Here is a 14,635-nt window from a genome sequence, read left to right as displayed (position 1 = left end):
ACTATAATTTTAGTTAGTTTTGTAATCACAAAATACAGTTTCAGTTACTTATTGTTTTTTTCAAAACTCTCGTTTTTACTTTTATTTCAGGTCACGAAATTGTTTTTTCAATTCTAGTTTTCGTTATTTCATTAGTTTTGGTTAACTATAATAACCTTGGTGGCAACATGAGGTTCAGAGGTGGAAGCATGCTCTCTCCCTGTAAGATTCTTTTATATGGCTCAGCAACAGCTAGCAAGCTCGAGGGCAATGGTAGTAATAACTGCACTGGGAATTATTCAATTAAACGCCCCATCCGTCCCCCCTAGCGTTCTCCCTCCTCTTTCTTCTCTCTGTCCTCACTGCAGCCTGTGGAGGCGGCGGGGGACTGAGGGGGTCAGAGAGGAGTCTGGGCTGGGTGCTCCGTGACCCGGTCATCTGGCTGGACATGCAGCCAATTGGCTGAGAGAATAGGAGACTGTGTACAGGCCCCGGGAGTGTTGCTGAGGACTGGCCTTGTCTGCTTGAGTGTATACAATACGCACAAAGAGCCACCTGACCTTAAACCATACAATAACCTTGAGACAAGACAAGCTATTCCTAGTTCTTAACAGGAAGAGGAAAAAGGATGGTGATAAAAATAAATAAGTGCTTTTACAATGGGAAAAGATTTTTTAGCATGGCCAGTTGATCAGTTGTTGCCAAATTTGGGAAGTGGATCAGCCTTTGGACGCAATATCTACCATTTATAACCACATACTTCATTTCATTGTGATGGCTGTATTGTTCTCGCTGCGTGTGGAGAACTCAGATTTTCCAATGATGCAGCACTTCCAAAGCCAAATAGGCCTTGCTGTGAGGGCCACATGCCAAGAGGTGTATCTCTTCCGTGGTGCTGGGCAGAGAGGCTGAATGCTTGGCATTACAGAGTCCATCTAAGTGCTGATGGCCAGCCAGCTCACGCCAGCATTTGGAGGGCAAGGTGACTCTTCCATTTACTGGCCCTACGATCAAACTTTCCTGCCAACTTGGACCCGTCTGTCCGGCTGTTACCATTATTCTAAATGCTAGATAGTCTTAGAAGTAGGGGTGTGACGAGATCTCGTGCCTCGAGATCTCGCGAGATCAAAGTCGACGATATTTTTCATCGTGTTAAAAATCAGACTCGCGAGATTTGTGAGTTATCAAACTATTTGTGACCTGTGGGGGCAGTAAAATGAAAAGAAGAGGAGGAGAAGGAGGGCAAGCAGCAATGTTGTTCAGTTAGCGACAGCTGCCACAGTTGCGTCTCCCGTGTTTAATCCGTTGTGTATGAGATCAGGATCACGGTTGAAACTGTTGAAAAGCGATTACCAAACCTCACCTCCGGGGTCTCATTAATCCCTCTGGGGGATTTTATTTTTTTATTTATCTTATTTAAACTTTCATAAATTTTAATTTTAGTTTATCAATTTGTGGAAGAAGAAGTTTATTAAAAGCTCATGCCTACATCATGCATGTAAGAGTTATGATAAAACATTTCAAAATGCATGTGCAACTCGGTTAAATAAAAGTCTGTTGGTCCAGCCATATTTTGTTATCGTAGTTTTCTTAAAATCTCGCCTCGTGAGCTGAGAGTATCGTCACACCCCTACTTAGAAGTGATCTTTCTCTAACCCTAACCAAGTGGTTTTTGTGCCTAAACCTAACTCCTCCTGGATCCCAGCATTGTAACACCATAAAACACAATTATTTTTAAAAAAGCCTGTTGGCAATCATGCGGCTTCAGTGTGTATTTTCGGATGATTGGACCTTCAGAACGTTATATGTTGGACCAATGGGTAGCCCTCCTTTTCACTAGCATGACTACCCTCTCTTTTCTAGTTAAAGTCCTCTGGGAGATTGTGTAAGTATGCATGGAAAAGAGGGGCCTTCTTGCCACTTATCCGTGTGAAGGCAGGGGTCATCCTAGAACAGCTTGACAGGCGCCAGGGGTACAGCTTACTAATAACACTTTCAGCTCTACCCTACTGTGATAATGCCACAGAAAGTTGCTGTGAGGGTAAATATACTGTCCTTTTTTCACAATTACTGCCATCTAACAAAAGAAATAAAGCCGTGAGAAAAAAGTATGAAGTGGTGGCTGCAATGAAAAAGAAAGACCACAACTAATGTCGCCAATTTAGTGAGGAGAGATCAAGCAAAGAGCAAACAAAGCGAGGGATTGTGAGTGGCTCTAACTCAATCAGAGAGCAGCGGGGAACCGCCCCATCAATCACTGTCTGCTTGCCGCCCAGGCCGAATCACGCCCAGTTGAGTGGTGGAACACCAGCGAGCCGACGGCCTGCTGTGTGCAAACACAGTGACCGAAAATGACCCCGGGGATCTAGGGGCTGAGACAGGAGGGTCATTGGCGGTACTTCCTACCTACCTACCCTCTTACCCACTGCAAACAAACTTTTCTTCACCCGGAGCCTCTCTGGGGACTCCCTTGATTGTTTGAATAAAGAACCCTGCGTCGCTGAGCCCCCCTCCACCTGCCAACCCTTGTGGATCTGTAAGCACTGTGGCGTTAGGGCAACAAACAGGCCGCGTAGGACCACAGCAACATCAATCAAACTCATGAGCCCCATTCAAGGTTAGACCACTGAACGAAACATGTCTGACAAGCCTGGACACGCTGCATTTAAGTGTCCAGAACTCCCTCATCAATTCAACAGCCTCTCCTCTTTCCTTTCTCCCCTGGGGCGGGTGGGAAAGTAAGACATTGGGAGGTACTGTTTCATAATCCACCCGACTACTGCTGTGCCACCCACATATCGTGAACTGAAATGATTCCTCATCCATTCACCCTCCTTATCCCTTCTTGTTGTTTTCCATGCAGCCTCATAAACTGAGAAATCAGCATTTGATGGAAAGAAGAAAAAGGCGAGAGACGAAAACCTGTTGCTAATTATATTATATGAGGCGGAGAGAGGGGGAGACGGCACTTATTGCCAACTGTCCTTTGGAAACAGAAACGCATAATTGAATCATAGTCTCAGTGTTTAATGCTTTTCTAGCAGTGCTGGAAGGAAAATGAGTATGAATTTTCTTACAGTCAATAGATGCGTGTCCAGATAGAGGGCTGAGATTACCAAATGTTGTCCTCTAATCATGAGACTCTCCATACGGTTCCTTTATTTGCAATCTGTTTTGGATAAAAAAGTAAAAGAGCATACGACTGACATCTCTTAGCTGTGTGGGCCGCGGCTCCATTCCACAAGAAACTTCCATATAGGGAAGCTTGTATTGGTTTGGGGCTGGAAAGGAGAAAAAAATAATTCACCAACAGTGTGCCAGAAACAGCTTAGTGACACTCAATCCCTGGCAAACACGAGCCGCTAACTCCCACATCGAGATGAAAAACAAAACAGGCAGACACGTGAGACCGTACGATGCTTTGTGCTGCCGCAGATATGTGACCGAGGCTTGAAATCCAGCGGGTTATTTATGAGCACTGGCCTTGTCTCGTCTCTTTCTCTCTTTCTCTCCCCTCCCTCCCTCGTTCCTCCTTTTCTTACTCCTCGGCTGTGAAGTGGACCTCCCTCCCGCTGCGAGGTAGAGTGGCTCGCCTCCCGGTTGTGGTCAGGTTGTGCATGAATCAAAGTGGTGACAGAGCAGCGGGGAGGATGGCAGATGCCACGGCCAGAAAGCTTTTCAATCAGGCTGCCCTTCCAAACCGCGGCCAAGGTGAAACACTTCACCGGTGGATGAAAAAAAAAGACCCTCAACCCCACGGTCACTCACACACACATATACTGCATGCATGCAAGCACACATGTGCCCAGACCTACTTTTATCCTGCTCATTAGCCAGGGACTAACCCTTTATGTTTAAAGGAGATGAAGAAGAGGAAAGAGAGTAATGAGAGTGAAGGTCAACGGCTTTCTGGAGCAACATGACTGTCTGCCGTCCTGTCTCTTCTGCCCTCTGGTTAATTAACAAGGTGAACATTTATCAGCGCCTTTCATTTGCTTCGACTGGCACACCTCACATCATCAACGGTTACATATTGCAGGTGGCAGATGGGATAATGTATTGTAAATAGAAATTTAGGATGCGGAGAGCTTGTCCCTGAAAGTTTTACCATGCTGACAAAATAAGGTTTGGTATAATTGCAGTGAAGTGCAAACAAGTTATATTCAAAGTGGATTGCTCTTTGATATGCTGCTGACAAGCTCGTCTTTCAAAGTACACTGTTTCAATGTAATTTCAGGTGTAATTTGATTTCCATTGTTATGAACTGTGGGAGTCTATTGCTGTGGAAAATACCAGGTGCATAATTTCAGCTGCTTTTGTCAAACCTGGTAGTTAAAAGAAGCGGCGGCGCCCCACGCACTCCTTATTTTGCTGTGCCTATTTTGTGGCGCCGCTTTGAACTCCACCAGCACGGATTCTTCCCTGACATGCACTATGAAAAGAAGCACACATTGACAACAGAAATAAATGTCCGCTAACAGGCCATAAGTATCTCCAACAATCCATGTCACTCCAAAGCCCTGTCCCCTAAGCCCCAGAGGTCACAGCACTTCCCTTCTTTAAAAGCCTCCACCGCCATAGGCCTGTTGAGAAAAGGCTCCTGTTGCGTTCCTGCCTTATTTATTTTCCTCCATGACAACAGCTGATAAACGGTCACACAGCCCACTTCTCCTTATTTGCCCATGGTTTCCTTCCAGAGAAGCGTGAGAGAGAAGTGAGAAAGCTGTTTTCAGATGCAGGAAGGCACTGAGGAACCCCTCGACTCGTCAGATGAACTCATGTAGCCCTTCATTGATTGTATGTTCCATATGTATAACAGTGATCATTATATGAAAGTGGATATTGATCATTTTTCATGCTGTTGAACTGTCAATATTTCGGTTGGTTTGGTCAGCAATCATGCTACTACTACTACTACTACTACTACTACTACTTGGAGTGAAGCTAAATGTTTCTTAACTGTTTATCTGTAGGCATATTATACTTATCTGTTTATCCATTTGGCTACTTTAAGCTGAGTATTTCAACCATTAATCCATTACTTATGCTAACAATTTAAACGTTTTGGTTTGTACTTTTAGCTAACCATTTTAGCCACTTATGCAAAACTGGGGAGCGTGTCTATGTTCCCCTCTTTGTATGAGACTGGGGAACATTGCCCCTTTTTACTTTTTCCACCATAACTGGCAAATAGGCCTACGTAAGCCTACGGGCCTACGGGCATATGCAAATAGGCCTAGACGAGAAAAGATTAGGTCAGGATTCACAAACCTGCAGGTCTCGAGCTAACCCTAACCCTAATACTTACAGAAATAGCCTGAGCCAGAGCACGTGGCAAAACGGGCTTCCTGTTTTGCCACCCTTTCTCCCCTTAAAACCTAACCCTAACCCTGGAACAGTGGGGAGCATAGGACCCTTTTTCTGGAAAAATGGGGAACATAATCTTTTCTTGTAATCCTATCTTAATTACTTTCTGTCTTTTTTTAAAAGTTGAGGTGTGCCACAATTTCAGAGTCCCCCGGGGTACAAGTAGCCTACTCCTGGTTGCGAATCACTGCAGTAAGAAGTTACTGCTCCTCACTCCCCAGCTGTGAAGCTCCACTGCTCTTTATCATGGAGCTGCTGCTATTCAGGTAGCAGTGTAACAGGGGAATTAGGGAAAGTGGCCAAGAGGATCTTTACCCAAAAGCCCCTTCTGTTCTCCACTCTCACTTCCTAGAAACAGGTGGCACTCTTTGTTGGGCACTATGAGCATATGAGTGGAGTTAGTGGGATTCCACATGACAAAGACAGGGCCAACTATAGATCCAGCACAGGGTGATACCCCCACTCCCCCTTTCCAAGCTCCTGCTAGCCATCTCTGGAGTCCAGGCCTGGTCTGGAATGCCAGGAGGGGCAGGATGTCTATTGTAGAGGGTACACAGCGGAGAATGTTTGCCTTCCCAGCAGGCCAAGCAGCTCCACAGGGGCAGCTCAGCGGGAGGTAGGAGTGGAAGAGGCAGAGGGACAGAGAAAGGAGAGGGCTACAATTAAAAAGAGGAAAAGGGTGCTTTTCCAAGCTTTGAGTTACAGGCAACTAAAGGCAGGGGGGATCTCGCAGACTTTTGAAGCGTGGAGAGGTGGGAGGCCGACTTTCCCCCACAATCTCCCCCACAAAGGGCCGCTTGAGAAGGCATTCCTCAAATATCTTTACTGCCTAGTACCACCCTACCATACATCTCATCTGTACCCCCCTCCATCCACTGCACACACTGTCACACTGGAATTTCTGTGAGGTCGGGAAAAATACCAAGCAGACAGAGAGAATAGCAAAGAAATGCGGGAGGGCTGGAGAAGAGACTCTCTCTCTCTCCCTCTCTGTTTTTAATCCCTCCAAAACAAACAGTGCAGCCTTGACTGCTTGGCTGGCTTGCTGCGAGGGTTTGCAGAGTGTTGGAGAAGTAACTGTTTTTTCGCTTTGGTCAGCAAATCCGATGCCATCAATGATTCATAATGTTGTCAGGTGTGCATCATTTCTATAGAAAGTTGGTTCTCCTCTTGGAGTCAGCAGGAGATGGAGAGAACAGCCTGTAGCACAGGATGAAACATTCACCAGGTCTTGTTTAAGCACATTCCAACCTTGAATCTATCAGATTACTAGACAGAAAATCTTACCTTGAGCAGTAAGAACTATAGGCTGTCTTACAAATTTGATAAATTGCCCTTCAATCTGCCTTATGTGAAACCTGTCTGTCACTTGTTTAGATTCAAATCCACTGAAACCTCCATTTTTCCTTCAGATTGCAGAGCTGCCACAGTCAGACGAGCCTGACAGCCCTTATCAGATCGCAAGGAAACACAGAGTGCATGCGCGGGGAGGGGAGCGGAGCGAAAGCATATCTATTTACTTCAGTTTTTTCACTTGAGCTTAGCTCGCCCATTCCACTGATTTTCAGAGCGAATTGACTTCAAATATTTGCCTTGATGCGGGCTGCGCCTTCGCCTCAAACTTCATTAGCTGTGAGAGCGGCGAGGGCGGCCCCCGAAACTCCACTCTGTGAAAGTCTACAACGGTGCGTGAAAGGTAAACACGTTCTGCATTCAGAATCGCAGGGCTCACTTAGTCTCCTTATCTCTGTGATGAAGTGTTTTCCTCCTCCAGCTCTCAGGATACAGGCCTCTGCTCTTCCCCAAACAAACCTGTCAAGGGTAGCACACACGTGCAACAACACCGGCCCGGCCAGACTCCACTCAGTAAAGGCTGTTTTTCTTTTTACAAGCACCACTTTGAGTGCTTCTTGTTTGGTTTGCTGATAACAGCCATGTTGGGGAACATGTGGTGCATATGTGTTCCATTTGCCCCCTAATTAGATTGCAAGGCAGTGCACTGAAGCATGCATTGTGGCCCCCACCACCTCCGCCCACTCTGCCAGTCCATCAGATAAGGAAGCCATTCTGGCTCTCATCAGTTTCCATTATGTAAGGGCTGATTTGGTGAGTGGAGCTGCGACAGGGAGTCTGATGGGTCCAACACAAATCACACCCAACTACTGTCTACAGATACATAAGTAACTATTCCCCATCTCATAATCGAGTTACCTATGACATGCCTTGTCAGCGATTAGCACAATAACCCACTCTCATGTTACATAGTGCCATAATTACAAATTAAGGAGAAAAAAAAAGAAAAGTGGATTTCACTTCATGGCTTGTCTTTGCCGGCTAAAGCCAAAGAAGCCACACAAGGTGGAATGCATTGTGAAGTAGAACTAAAGTCCCATGAAAACCACTCCATTAAAAACATTAAAAATGAAACGGCACACTGAGTTATAAATAGGAAAAAGACTGTAGGTTAGGTCGACCCCGTTTTCTGGTGCGATCTCTGCATGGCCACATGAATCAGAGACTTACTTAAGTTTCACAGCCGTCTGCTGGTCATTTGTAAGCGTTTCCTCTAGACTTGCGGTTTATAACCTTTTGACCACACTATTGCTATTCAGCCCAATTGGCATTTTTAGTCAGTGTCCTATTATTGGAAGTTATGTCTGGAATGAGAGCTTTCTTAGTCAAACCCTGCACTGCAAAAAAAGGGGTGTCTAAAAACAAGATAAAAACACTAAATCTTAGGGAAAAGGTACTCAAAACAAGATAAATTATCTGTCCATTCAGCAAGATAATTTCACTTGACAAGATTTCTTGAATTAAGATTGTTCAATCTAGAAATAAGATTATAGCGTAAAGTTATATGTTTTTTCTTTATCTTGGTAAGAACCAAATAGTTTGCAGTGTGTTCTTTTCCTCTAACCTTAACCAAGTATTTTTAAAGTGTTAAAAACAGCAATAGTCATATATTTACAATGTGTTGAAGTTTCACATGTTTTCAGCATGTTTGAAGCAGTCTTCATCATGTGTCACAGTGAGAACAAGTTGGGAAACATTTGTATTTGTGGCTAAAAATGTCGGGATTAAGAGTTATCTGTGGTTTGCAAAAACATACAAAGCCAACATTTATTCTGCCGATGCATTGGGGAAATACATGTTACTGCTCCAGATGTAATGAGTAAGTATATAGGGTGGAGGCAAAAGAAAACTACACAACCACAACTCAAACTTTAAACACATTTATCACTAACTAACTGGCAATCAGCATATTCACTGGCTGTGAAATGATAGTGCAGAGCTAATTTGTAAACTATGCATCAACGACTGAACTCAAAGAAACTTGGAAAAAAAATGCCTTCAGCCTGCAGGGACTAGATCCTTTTTACTGCGTGTGTTTAGAAACAGGAAATTCATTCCTGACTAATTTGATTAGCACAAGCATTGTTACCGCTAACCCCCCCTCCTCCTGTCCCTTCCTCGCTCTCTCTTCCTAACTCAGGATCTCAGACAGTTTAATGGTCCCTCTGGTGCTGAAACCGGACCCAAAAGAAGTGTCAAGGAGCATCCAGCTTTTTTAAGACAGGAGCATTCGGCCTGTAATAAATCTCTGACAGCAGTAAAGAAAGGTTAAAGTGGGATTGGGATTAAAAAAAAAAGAACCTAACCCCCTGGAGGGCATTGAAGGAACATAAAAGAAGAGTAGGGTCCAGGTTTTGGGTGGAGCGGGGATACAGTAACAGGATCCAGCAAAGCCCTGTACTCTCCCGAGCCCTGCAGCGTAAACAAACAGCTGAGACAGAGCAGGGCAGAGGCACCGACACACGCACCCAAACCACACACACACACACACACACACACACACACACACACACACACACAAAGACAGGCAATCAGAGCGAGGCAGTCTGCCCAGGCAAGGCTCACCTCAGGGCACCCACACTGACACAGGCTCATCACATTACTGTCTGTCTCCTGTTTCATCGGCTTAAACTATCTATCTGACAACAGGTTAGCCGCTTAGCCCTTTGTTGGATGCGACAGCTTGCGGCTTACAAGTCAAATAAGGATCTAACTGTCACTGAGAGATTCATCTTTAAAGGGAAATTTCTAGTTGAAATGAAGTGAAAAAAACACATGAGTCACTTGTTTCCAACTGTGACATTAACAGAGTGACTGTTTGATTAAAATAAGCTGAGACTTGTTTTTTATATAAGCCTTTCTTGGAAGTTCTCACTTGCTTAATGGGATTCTAAGAGGAAATATGTAAGTAAATGGCTCATTAACATGGGTATTTTTTTCTTAAAGTAACCACAGCTGATGGCCTCTGCTGAGCTTTTGGACCCGCAGCTCTTTCCCCAATGCCTTCTGCAAAAATGCAGCAATTCAGATGAATGATATCATATTATGACTTCATTCCACAAGAAGCGAGGCCATTCCAAAAACTGGGTGGCAGGAGTGAGACATTGCTGCTGTGTGGAGCTGCAGCAGCTTTGCATTGACAGTTTCATTGCCTGTGGACACTAGATGGCGCAGTTTCATGTGCAATAAGCATGAGGGGAAGGGGGAATGAGTGCACATGAGCGCACACACATGAAAGCAGCACACATGTATAAGCTATAAAATATGAATTTCAATCTGTAGGTGTGTATGAACAGCTTCTGCTCTGCCTCTAATGCTGTAGTGGTCTGAGGACTAAATGGGTACTTTAAAAAGCTTCCCTGACTCTTTAATTTCACTTATTCTGTGATTTCATTCACACGTTTTTTCCAGAATAAAAGCATGTCATTTATTTCCATCAAGGTACCACTCTATCTTTGTCTATTCCTGACTTACTTTAGATCAGATTGGGGCCTTGGGAGCAAAATCTGATTGAATGAACATCTGTTTTTCATAGACTAGAGTCCTTGTGTACTTACTTGCACTCCCGGTCCTCCAGATCGAAATGCGGATTGAAGTTGATGAGGATCCGCTGGTGAGGACCAGGCGCAGATATCACCCACACACATCTCTGAGAAGAGGGATAAGACATGGGGTATCCGGGCGAGGTGAGGTAGTTGGCGGTTGAGATTCTGATGTTGCCTCCACATTTATCTGCAGAGAGGAGCGCAGAGGGTTCTTTAAATAAGCTCATGTTTCACATTTCTGATGTTCCTGTTACATGCAGTCTGTTTTACACAGCAGCAGGGGTGTCAATCATGCGTTTCACCACGATTCGATATTATAACAAACTTATCGGATATGTGGATATCACAATGTCCGACACGATACGATTCTGATTCGATTCATTTCAGGGGACGGAATCGAGATATGAAACAATATCATAAACCGATTTAATCAGAAACATTAATATCAACTCACAAAAATCAACTATTATAAGATTTGACATTTTTTACTAAGCTCTTAGACACTTAAAAGAAAAGCAATCTATTAATTCTAATAAAAAGACTAAATATGAAGTGGGAATTTCAACATAAAAGTGTATTTTAAACCCCCCAATATGTATGGATATTTTCACTTTGCATTGATATAGTAGCTCAATGAATCAATGCCTTGATTCAGATCCATGTATCGTTAGACCCCTACAGACCAGCTTACAGTTGGATCACAACAGTTAATAATGTGTGCCTGCCTGAAGACGGGACAGTAACAGAGAAACTTTTTGTTTCTCTTGCGGAACAAGACACTATCTATCTATCTATCTATCTATCTATCTATCTATCTATCTATCTATCTATCTATCTATTACAGAGTTTAATTGCTTAAAAAACAAATATTAAAGGGTTTGCTTAGAGTTTTTGGAACAAAGTAACTGGAACAAGAAAGTAAATGGAACAAAGTACGGAAAGGATTTTCTGCATTTAGTTGTTAATTTAGATGCATTTAATATTAATAATGGGTCTAATACATTATACTAGGGTGAGCTCTTGGAAATTAGGTATTTTTTTGTTTCTTGCTGTGGCCCATTTGGATGAAGTTAGAAATAGTTCCTCACATTATAATAAGAAAAGGGCAGTTTTGGATAGATGTGTATCCATATAATCCAAATAAAAAGTGTGGTTAAAGCTTTAGAGAAAAGTTTTTGTTTTGTACGGAGCCAAAAGTCATAGTTATCTGCAATCTGTTTTTTTTTTTTACTTTCTTCTACAGTATGACTTAATAATAATCCTTTGTTTTTCAGAGGCCCGTTACTCACATTTATCTTCATTTGCGCGCCTTTTCATCTGTTTTTTATCATAAAAGCTCCCACCATCTGCTGCTCTAACCTCAACACACGCCTCTTAAAAATCAATGAAAACTGAATAAAATGTTAAGAATGAAAGCGCAAAGTAGAAACGAAACTGATCTTGTAAGAATCGAACTTGCGGAAGTTGTGTAACAGAACATTTGAGCTGACTTTTTGAACTTCACCAAAACACAGACCTTCTTAACCAGCAGCTGCTCCACAAAAAGGGATTAAAATCATTTAATAAAGTCCTCTAATATGAGCTTCTTATACATAACAAGTCTCACAAGTGGCTGTAATTCCGTAAATATAAAAAAATAATAGGAGTCTTTTTAATATATCATGGGAAATCGTTATCCTTTACTGGTTAAGAAAAACTACTCGCGACAGGATATTAGAGGAATAAAATGAATGAAAGTTATAAAATGAAGACTTAAAGGGGCTACTGGGATCTGTAAAAGTCACTCGAGCAATAATGTTTAAGTCTGTTGAAATATAATAAGAGGGATTTAAGGTGTTGGCGGAATGGGCAGGTGAGCGCCTGCGAGTTTGCCAAAAGATCAGCGGAGATCAGAGCAGGCTAATCTTTTAGAAAAATATTGGGATTAGTAACTTTGCAGAGTACATAAAGCTTTATTTATATACATATCAAATGTCACACTTACCGTTTCTGAATGCCTTGACCACCAAAAGGATTCCCATGAACAGGAGAAAGACTAATCCACAATGCATCCTTGTTTTCTCACCAAAAAAATAAAATTACGCATACAAAAAAACTCCGAAATTAAACTCCTCCGACAGATTGTTTTTTGTCAAGTATTCTTTTCTCCTCCTCTTAACTCGACAAATAAAGCAGAAGTGTCTTTGTTTTTTTTAAAACGAAGTTTGAGTGCGGGGCTCAGGTCGCTGGCATCCTGTCATTCAGCTCCTGTTTCCTCTCGCCTGTGCCGGTTGCGCTCTTCTCTCCAGCGCCGACCGTGCCATATCCTTTCCAAAGAAGCCAAGATATATGAAGAAACGACCCACTCCTTTTTTTTTTTTTTTTTACTCCGTCAAATGATGCCCTGGCTGGAGGTAATCCTTGGCTGTGGAGTGGAAAGAGACAGCAGGTTAGGAGTGCGCGCTGCGGCCGCGGTGCGCTCTGGACATTCCCCCCTTTCGATCTGTTCAGTTGCTGATACAAACAAGGCTATAAAGGCACGGATACACCCCTTCCCCAAAAAATGTGACCACTTTGCTTCTATAGGCTCAGAGTGGGGACTCGGAGAGGTTGATGATTGGCTTGATTACAAATAGCCAACCTATGTGGGAAAAGCCCTGTGTCTTTATATGTAAGCGGAGCTGCACACTGAGTCACACAGTACCAGCAGTCCGTTAAGTGACATGACTCTCTCTCTTTCTTCCTCTCTCCCTTTTTTACTCACTCACTCACTCTCTCTCCCCTCCCTCTCTCCCTCCCTCTCTCTTGTCTCACAAGAAGGAGCTAGACATTAATGGGAGATGTAGTAACAGAGCAGGACTCACTCCAGGAACATTTAAAACATTTTCCCCATGTGCCAAATATGATATTTGGCGTAAATACTCAGCTATAAGAGTGTGGGTTGTATGGGACATTATAGGGGTGTTTCCTCGGGATGTCCTCCTCTGCTTCTGCCTGGGACTAATCATTTTATCTCACACACTGAAAGTTCCCTTTTGTGTCTCCCAACACTCATCCTCCAGCTCAGACTGAAGCATATCTGCACCGCAGTGCTTATATATAATAGGCCCAGTTTTTTTCTGCACAGGAGCTAAATAATAGAAAGTGTTTTCTTCCCTCTTAGACCTTGTGGGTTTCTTTTATGCGCCAGTAGCTACCCAGATGCGCCGATTGTCTGCCCCACAACAGTGACACCATTAAACTGGCACTCTGAAATTTAGGGGAAATCAATTAAAGCATAAATTAAAGTAGCCTCGAGTCATTTACTCAAGGCTGCCCTTACTGGGTCACTCTGCACACAAAAAAGGAGCGGAGCAGCAAACCTCAATCAGCACATGCACTGCGAAATCCTGCATGAACACAATGCATCGCAATGCATGAAATAAAAAATAATATGCATGGTTATTTAAAAAGCAAAGAATAAAAATTGTCAAACAATAGCGGGATTTTTTTTAGCCAAATTTGCAAAATTGTGCTTAAATTAGGGAAAATGATAAGAAATATTTGCTCATTTCTGTGCACTTTAGCGAAAATATATTTATTTCACCTATATGCATAAGTCAAATAAAAACATCTGCATTCACCTGCGTCTTGAGGACTCGCAAACCCGCAGGCATCCAGCCCTCCGCTCTCCACTTCCAACATGCGTGGAGCAGAGTGCAGCCTACGATCCGACAGGCTTCCTCCGGTTCTGTTCAAATGAAACCAAATGCCCCCAAAAAAGCAAGTCAAGTTATTCCCCCCCCAGAAAAGCCCCTTTTTACGTACGCTGGGGGAGAAGCACAGCGCAGTCCAGCTCGCTTCTGGATCCCCACCGCGCAAAGACGCACAGCCGCTGCCCGGAGACTCACTCTCCTCTCCGCGTACAGACTAGTCTCCTCCCCGCTGATCTCTCCGGCTCCTTGTCTCGCTCCCTTTCATTCAGCGCTGTCACAAGTCAAATCCGGACAGTGTGAGGGTAAAAAACAAGCAGTCCTAAAAAATGCCAAAAGGATGTGAAGAATAATGCAGAGAAATAGAAAAGTCCTGGTTGATTTATAGTATAAGTTTTTCCTCCCGGTCCGTGTCTCCGTGCGCCACCGCTCTCCGCTCCTCCACTGATGCAAATGCAGAAGGTTTGAGTCCCTGCCAGCCCCACACGCCCCTTTACGAGGGATGAGTACGCGGACGCGCGTGATTGTCACCGTGCGCGTCTGAGTGTGTGTGTGTGTGTGTGTTGGCGTATGTGTGTGTGTGTGGAGGGGGTGTCTCTGCAATCGAGATGCAGATTTCACACAGCTGCCTCTCTCTCTCTATCAGCCTGTAGCCTTTATTGGACGCATCAGAAAGTCACATTAGACAGAATGCACTAACCCAATGGCGTCTTTGAGCTC

At 43.7% G+C, this 14,635-nt stretch overlaps 1 protein-coding gene across 2 annotated transcripts in view; it reads right to left on the bottom strand.

The window, feature by feature from the left end:
* Positions 1 to 14,365, bottom strand: part of nrp1a (neuropilin 1a) — an 84,348-nt gene extending 69,983 nt beyond the window's left edge. For both annotated transcript variants that reach the window (XM_059326790.1, XM_059326791.1), the window contains exons 1-3: positions 13,847 to 14,365; positions 12,229 to 12,648; positions 10,257 to 10,431 (exon numbers count right to left, since the gene is read on the bottom strand). In XM_059326790.1, coding sequence (XP_059182773.1) covers positions 10,257 to 10,431; positions 12,229 to 12,295 — 242 coding nt within the window. In that variant the 5' untranslated portion in view covers positions 12,296 to 12,648; positions 13,847 to 14,365. The remainder of the gene's footprint in view (positions 1 to 10,256; positions 10,432 to 12,228; positions 12,649 to 13,846) is intronic.
* Positions 14,366 to 14,635: the final 270 nt, after the last annotated feature.

This window comes from Centropristis striata, chromosome 23 (genome assembly GCF_030273125.1).
Source record: "Centropristis striata isolate RG_2023a ecotype Rhode Island chromosome 23, C.striata_1.0, whole genome shotgun sequence".
NCBI classification, from domain to species: Eukaryota; Metazoa; Chordata; class Actinopteri; order Perciformes; family Serranidae; genus Centropristis; species Centropristis striata.
This window is presented reverse-complemented; position numbering and strand designations above follow the sequence as displayed.